Raw genomic sequence first — 8,276 nt, forward strand, 5'->3', positions numbered from 1 at the left:
AGCTAGAATTCTGTAAACACTAAAAACGGGTGGAAGTGAATGGCTGTGGAAATGACGGCCTCCAACTCAAGGGACCGAGAAGCCTCACGGAGCCGGGCAGCGAGCACAGCGAGACTGCAGCAGACAGACCACGGTGAGGTGTCCTCAGCGGACCGCTGACCCACCCAGGCCCCAGCCCTGAGGGCTGGGGGGGTGGGTGGGAGTCCCAGACCAGTCCCAGACCAGTCCCCACTTTGCTCCTCAGTCCCTCCGCATGTGGAAACGCTACCTCCCCACACTCGGGTCCCCCATACCTTCGAGGCTGTGAGATCAGACTGGGAGTACACGGTTTTCCGGAGGATGTTAAAGAGCCCTGCCAGGGTGGCACGGTGGCGGGCCTGGGACAGGCGTCTGCGGGCCACCCGAGGCTCCAGCTCCTGCAGCTGCGCCAGAGGCCGGGGCCCCGCCCTGCCCCCGGGGCTGCTGCCTTCCCCGGAGGTCGCCATTATAAGCCGCTAGGTAATATGATGTTTTCTTTTGGCCCTGAATAATAAAGACACAGTATTAAAGAAAAAGGAAGGCAGATTGAAGCAGGGAGAAAAGGGGGTACCACTCCCAAGTAAAAAGACCCAAATCGATGAATAGCATCAATAACAGGTGTATAAATATTTTAAAAAATCCATCAAGGTGAATAGCATCAATAATAACATCAATAATGGCAACACGCCCCCAAGGCGATTAATGGCAGAGGACGCAAGATCTGTTGTTTAAGCTCGACTCCTAAAAACACAAGCTGCTCGTATCTGACTTACGGGTGAAGGGCTCTGCTGCTTTACACCAGGAAGTTTCCAGAATGTTGTAGGTACTCACCAGACACTTGTTAATTGAGTGTTGTGGCCAAGGAGAGCCATACCCTAAGATCTTGTCCTTTACAGTCTGTTGAAAGCTGAGCAGGTACATGTCCCACTCTTTGAGAGCCTTTCTACCTCAAGAATGCCCACCCCCCCCCAACACTTTGTTCTGAGTAGTGGTCACACAGGTGTATAAATATTTTAAAAAATCCATCAAGGTGTATTCTTTAGATTTGTGAACTTTTCTGTATATGCATTGTAACTCAAAAAGAAGAGAATGCACTCGTCTACCCATGAAAGCAAAAAGTCACATGGTGGCAGAGAAGTAGAAGTGCGCGTGCCTTGTCCTGCTTTTAGTGGGTTCTGAAGCTGATCGTTACGTTGTCCTCTGTCACATCTGAGTGTACGGACCAGGAGCCCTTCTCTAGGAGAAGCGATGCTGGGACTGATATGGAGCAGTTTTAATGACCAGGGTCTCTTACCTGAGCCATGGACCCCTCCACCAGGCACTTAGCCTACCACTCGGAGGAAAGCTGGCTCCCCACTGCTCTGCCAGCTCTTTGAGCAGAGAGGCTGCGTCTCCATCACCTTTGCATCCTAGTTGGCACTCAGCGCTGGGTTTTGGAGTGCATTAGAATGGGAGGTTTCCTCTCCCCCGAGCTCAGTCCTGCTGCATAGGACAATGCATGACCTTGGCCACTTTGAATGTATGTCAGTCACTGGAGGAGATGGTTGAAAACATACATTCCCAGGCTCGCCCTTGGCAACACGCCCCCAAGGTCATTCGGAGACTTCGAGCCACCGCTAGGGCACTCGTGGTAGCCTCTCTCTCAAAGCACCCACAGCTCGCAGCAGAAGAAAGCTTTGCCGCTAAGGTCGAGGGGGAGAATCGGCCAGAGGGTTCATTTTTGAACGCGATCAGGCAGTGCAGGATTTGAGAACACCTTTCTGGTCAGAAAGCCTATCTCCCATCAGCAACGTGGTCTTCACCAACATGTCTGCTTCCCCTCAGTTTGCTTCTCAGAACCTCGGCAGGAAGATGGTAAGTGGGTGCCGCGGTAGGGGCCCGTGCTGGTCCTTGTAAGCTCCTGTAACATTTCTTACCAGGGCTTACACCATCAGTGTGGGGAGGACAGCCACAAAATGTGCAGAGGCCAAGCCAGCCCCAGGGCTGGCTTAAATTGGAGGCCACGTCATTATGGTCTTCAATTTCCAGATACCAGCCAATCTTCGATAGGGAGCAAACTGAAGCAGTAAAGGTTTTGAATTGCTTAGGGCAAAATGAGAACCTTTTGAACTTAAGAACACAGGTTCTCTTTACTTCTTTAAATTAAAGAGAAATGAGTGTGCCTGGACACCAGAGAATTTAAGTCAACGAATGGAGGTAAAAATACCAGGTCTTCCCAGGATCTCGAATTCTTCGATAGTCTAGAAATACGAATACCAAAAGCCTTTGGGCTTGTGGGTCATCTGGAGCTCTCCCAGTGCCAATGCTGGTATCAAATTTGGGTTTCCTCTCAAGTCTCCACCCAAACACACTCCCCCTGAAATACCTGAATGGCTGTTTGATCACGTTTAGTCACGGGATAAGGGTGTAGCCCTCTGCCTCTCCCATAGGGGGCAGACCCTCCCATTACTGGCTACCCCTGGGGGCAGCCTTCACTGCCCTCTAGGGGAGAAATGGCACCAAAGCATCCTGCCCGGCTGCTGGGAGCTGTGGCCCCCACCTCATGCTGCCCGCCCTAGGCTCCCAGGGTCAAGAGCTGGGTGGGGGTGGGGAACACCACAGAGAAGATGGGAGAAGATCTTTCCACTCTGCTTTAAGGGTAGAATAGAGCTAAACAGACGTTAAGCTTGATTAGACCTTGTGCAATTTAACATATCCAGCTTCCGAATGCTGCCTCCCGCTCTCCCCTAGTAATGATTTGCTATGATCTCCACAAGGCATTCTTTTTAAATGATCTTTATTGACTCGCACTGTGGACCTGACAGGAGCTTAGGCTGATATTTTTCAGATAGAGCTTTTTGTTGCAATAATACGGTTGGATCTGTCCCATCAGCATCTGTGACCTGTGGAAAGCATGGCTTGCCCAGGACACCTGCCACAGAAGTCACAGTCTTGATCGGAGAGAGGAGGGCAGGACCCACCTCCACCTTATTCCAAGGTTGGCTCTTTTGCTAGAATTGGGGGAATTAACTGTAAAAATGGGATCGAGAAGTGATCTTTTATTTAAAACAAAACAAAACAAACGTTTTCTCCCTAAAGTCCTACTCAGATGCAGAGTGTGTTAAGGACACTGGTCCTAGCAGTATGAGGAATTAGAGCAATGTAGAAAGTATAGTCTGAGTTTGGAGATTTGCGTTTTAACAGCCTTGAAAACTCTGAAACTCCCTTTTCCCCTTTCTCTCACAACTGACAAAAGAAACATTTGCTCTCCTGCCCACCAGCCTCTATTCTGTGGCCCATTGCCTTTCCTCCTACCTAAAACGCTCCCACCCCAGTTTCTACTTATCTAGAGTCGACTGGTCCTTCGAGTCAAAGTTTAAGTTCCAATTCCTCTAAGAAGTTTCCCAGCCCCAGTCCACACTAGTTCCTAACTTGATCTTGTTTTGCCAACAAATTTGTAAGGTCCCCCTGAAATACCTGAATGGCTGTTTGATCACGTTTAGTCACTGGATAAGGGTGCAGCCCTCTGCCTCTCCCATAGGGGGCAGACCCTCCCATTACTGGCTACCCCTGGGGGCAGCCTTCACTGCCCTCTAGGGGAAAAATGGCACCAAAGCATCCTGCCCGGCTGCTGGGAGCTGCGGCCCCCACCTCATGCTGCCCGCCCCAGGCTCCCAGGGTCAGGAGCTGGGTGGGGGTGGGGAACACCACAGAGAAGATGGGAGAAGATCTTTCCACTCTGCTTTAAGGGTAAAATTGAGCTAAACAGACGTTAAGCTTGATTAGACCTTGTGCAATTTAACATATCCAGCTTCCGAATGCTGCCTCCCGCTCTCCCTAGTAATGATTTGCTATGATCTCCACAAGGCATTCTTTTTAAATGATCTTTATTGACTTGCATTGTGGACCTGACAGGAGCTTAGGCTGATATTTTTCAGACAGAGCTTTTTGTTGCAATAATACAGTTGGATCTGTCCCATCAGCATCTGTGACCTGTGGAAAGCATGGCTTGCCCAGGACACCTGCCACAGAAGTCACAGTCTTGATCGGAGAGAGGAGGGCAGGACCCACCTCCACCTTATTCCAAGGTTGGCTCTTTTGCTAGAATTGGGGGAATTAACTGTAAAAAGGGGATCAAGAAGTGATCTTTTATTTAAAACAAAACAAAACAAACGTTTTCTCCCTAAAGTCCTACTCAGATGCAGAGTGTGTTAAGGACACTGGTCCTAGCAGTATAAGGAATTAGAGCAATGTAGAAAGTATAGTCTGAGTTTGGAGATTTGCGTTTTAACAGCCTTGAAAACTCTGAAACTCTCTTTTCCCCTTTCTCTCACAACTGACAAAAGAAACATTTGCTCTCCTGCCCACCAGCCTCTATTCTGTGGCCCATTGCCTTTCCTCCTACCTAAAACGCTCCCACCCCAGTTTCTACTTATCTAGAGTCAACTGGTCCTTCGAGTCAAAGTTTAAGTTCCAATTCCTCTAAGAAGTTTCCCAGCCCCAGTCCACACTAGTTCCTAACTTGATCTTGTTTTGCCAACAAATTTGTAAGGTCCTTGGTCATGACCCATGTAGCCAGCACCTAAGGCATCCCTCCCAGGGTGTGTACCGTGGGCAGGCATATGTGGCTAACTCCAATACTCCTTTTCCCAGCTGCTTCTCCCAGACCAAAACCACTCAGAGTTCTATGGCCTAGAAAGCTAAGATCAAATCACCCAGACATGGGGATGAGCAGAGGCATTGGGTTGAAAGAGCTAAGGGAACTGAAGATCAAGAGAAAACCTTGCGGGACAGGGAATAACAGCTAGTTCCACCTTAACCCAAAAGAACTCTATGGATCCTAACAATCTTATGATTCAGTTCTTGGCATGATTCGTGGTGACAGGCATGCACATTTGAGAACCTGAAAAGGTTTTTGAAGGTGAGGCTGGCCCGCTGTCACATAAGAGGGGAGGGAAGGGATTTGCACAGGGGTAAGAACCTGGATATCCTATTCTGACTCAGAAAACTGAGAAGATTTGGGCATCTAAATGGTGTAAGAATCAAGAGAACTCAGTACATAGGTACTAGGTGGAAGGAAGCTAGTCCTAAGAATCCATGGTGGCTGGAAAGATGCAGGGATGCACTCAGTATGGTACCTGGCCATCTAATGGGATGACCCGATGTAGGGAAGACAGGCTGGGTTGGCTGGAGACCGGGGTCATAATTCTAGCTCTGTGTTAACCAGCCATGTGACTTCGGACAAGCCAAGAAACCTCTCTAAGGTCTTAATTTCTTTACTTATATAAAGGAGGTGAAAAAGTCTTTTCCATCTCTTTAAGGTAATTGTGATTCTGGACTATCTGGAGCAAGGACAAGTAGCATAAGCACTCATTCCGACAGAAGCGGAACACAGAGCACTTAGCAGTATAGGAACCTACATCTTAAGGAATTCTGAAGATTGCGGTTTCATGGAAAAATGTTTCTGGGGCACTTTTTCTGTACCAGGTCCATTCGTTCTGCAGGAAACTGGGGCCAAAAATACAATTAGGCATTTCAGAATAGCCATAGCCCTCACGAATTTTCCCTTTTAAAAACCTTTTACTGCAATCAAACCTGTTAATCAGATTAGCTTGATAAGCATAACCTAGAAGACTGCTTCACTGACGAGTTCTTCTAAAAAGGCATTTTGCGTAGATTCATACTGTCATGCCATATTTTTATTACTTCTCATCTATAACGCGAAGCAGACTTTCATTACCAAATACTTTCCTATTCAAACACTACTTAATACCTGCTTAGAGCTGACATTTAAAAAACTCCTTAAACTAAATTTTTAAAAATATTAAAAAGTTCAGAGAAACTTTCAGTCATTTTTAAGCAGCACTCTACAAAACGTTCAAGTGTGATCCGTTCTCATTAGCAAACCCTAGGCAAACGCATACAAATACGCTCGATGATGTTTTGCACCCACAGGCAGCTAGCTTCCTTTGATAATTATCAGATTACGTAAAAAAATAAAAATAAAAAAAATCCAAACTTATTCACAGAAATATGTAGGCCGTCGCGATGACATATACAACTGCTCAAATTAAAATCTGGACCAGACCTAAATGTTCACCTGCTCAGTTGCACCGACGTGATCAATTCGCTTGTACAAAACCAGTCACACAACCAAGTGCCGTTCAGTCAATACTCACACTCTGGAGGATGGGCACACGACATGAGAGGCCGCCTGAAAACTCGACAATGGTGACAGCAGTGACGGCGATGACAGTGATCACCGGCCTCGCACCAGTCAGACTGGGGACCGCTGCTTCTGCCCAGGGCCAGAAGACAGACCTAGCGCCTCGGTATGGAGCAGGGACCAATCGCAGCGTGTCCCTGGCCCCCACAGCCAATGGGGGCGCTTGGTTGCGGGCCAATGAGGTTTCGGGCGGTGGAAGAAACAATGTATAATGTAACATGAAGTCCGAAGGCGATACAAAAAGGCCAAGAGCGTGGAGGAAGGCGAGGCTGACCTTCTCACCTTGCCGAGCGGCGGCTCCTTTTCAAGTGGATACTGGGAGGGACAGGGAGGCATCTGCCTCACCTCAGTGCCTACACAGAACTAAATAGATGTCCTCCAACTAGTTCCACTCACCTGCCATTGAGACCCAGTTTCATCATCCTTCAAACGGGGCTATGCCACCTATCTTATACGGTGACCCTAAGTTTTAGCGAAGACATCTTAAATAAAGGGTCCAGGGCACAGGCTCTGGGTCTCAGAGGAAAAGATTAAAATATGTAGATGTCACAAAAACCGAGAGACGCATAAAAGCAGGGAGAGGCGAATGTTTTTAATAAGGGAGGAAGAAATGGGAATGGGAAGAAGAGGTCACTGAAAAGACCTTTAAAAGTGCTGGATAAAACAAGAAAGAAAGAGAATAAGTGCTCACTCTTTGGGGCAGTAGGAAGCAGGCTTTCTTCCAATTTAGGGGGGAAAAAATCATTTCCCCCAAAAACATAAAATATATTTTTGTGTTTAGGTGTCTTTTTGCTTGAATCCCTGCGCCCCTAAGTATGTCATGAGGGTCACAATCCCACTTTATCAGTTTTACACTCTGAGCAGCAGCCAGGCCTGGTGCGCCCCTTTGCTGCTCCCTGAAAAGCTATTTCTCCCTGTGGCAGGGGGTCAAACAGAGGTCACGTGGTCTAGGGGAAGCAGCACAGGCTTGGAGGTATATGCACTTGGATTCTAATCCAGGATCCACTTCACAGTGACCTTGAGGACCATAAACGAGTCCAACCTATAGCATGTAGATAGTGTATCTGGCATGCGGTCAGCGCTCCTGAAATTCAACTTCTGATTTTGGAGGAACGTTAAATTACACGACGTGTTATGTATAAAGAAACTGTTCACACAGAAAGTGCTCAGTAAGAGTCTATTCTCCTCTCCTTTTCAAGGTAAATATAAAATTATCATTTCACTCCAAAATTCTGCCTAAGTCAAGGCCCTGCCCCTTCTGGCCCTCTGGCAGCCTTTGACCCAGGGTCTCTGAGGGCCCAGAGGACTTCTTTTCCCCTTCTACTCCCTGGTTTCTCTCCCCCGGCCCCGCTCCTGGCTTTCCACCACAGTGTTGCTGGGACGCCTCGGGTAGAGGGGGGTATTCAGGAGTCTGTGCAGCTCTGACTTACAGACATTCAGAAACAGACCTGGCCAGCCTTCCATCTAGTCACGCATGCCCCGCCCCCCCCGCCACCCCATCTCTCAACCACCACCTCCTCATACACCTGCCTCCCTGGTTGCATCTCACTGGGGAGCAGATCTGTACGTAGAAGAAATGCAGTTTGGGATGGGATGTTACTAAGAGGGTTCCTTACCTGCAATAGCCTGATTTCTTTACTGAAAATGAAGATCTTTTGTCTACTTCGGTGAACCTTCCCCACAGCTAGGAGGCAGAAGGCTCTGCTCATGAACCTCTTGGTGACCTTGAAATCTCCTGGTGATGTCTCACCAGCTTTAGATACAATCAGAATTCTCCCCAGCAACACGCACACACACACTGTAACCTTCCGACCCTGACCCCGCCCTCCCAGTAGATCTTGCCCTGAAATATCCACCTCATAATGACATAGATTCTGTCCTGAAATAACCCCCTCATAGTAACAGAGATCCTGCCCTGAATACTTCCCCCCAGCAGCATAGACCTTGCCCTAAAATACCGCCCCCCTCATGCTAACAGAGATTCTGTCTTGAAATATCCCCCTCACAGTAGCATAAGCCCCTCACTCTGCAAACATCCCCCCCCACCCCCGCC

The 8,276-nt window shown here is 48.2% G+C and overlaps 1 protein-coding gene across 1 annotated transcript in view; it reads right to left on the minus strand.

Annotated features, from left to right (window-relative positions):
* The window catches only part of STRA8 (stimulated by retinoic acid 8), a 26,028-nt gene extending 18,096 nt beyond the window's left edge, over positions 1-7,932 (minus strand). Inside the window, exons 1-2 of the mRNA XM_011359570.2 lie at positions 7,840-7,932; positions 294-494 (exon numbers count right to left, since the gene is read on the minus strand). Of these exons, the coding sequence (XP_011357872.1) occupies positions 294-494; positions 7,840-7,932 (294 nt within the window). The remainder of the gene's footprint in view (positions 1-293; positions 495-7,839) is intronic.
* Positions 7,933-8,276: the final 344 nt, after the last annotated feature.

Source organism: Pteropus vampyrus, unplaced genomic scaffold, assembly GCF_000151845.1.
Source record: "Pteropus vampyrus isolate Shadow unplaced genomic scaffold, Pvam_2.0 Scaffold48, whole genome shotgun sequence".
Taxonomy (NCBI): Eukaryota; Metazoa; Chordata; class Mammalia; order Chiroptera; family Pteropodidae; genus Pteropus; species Pteropus vampyrus.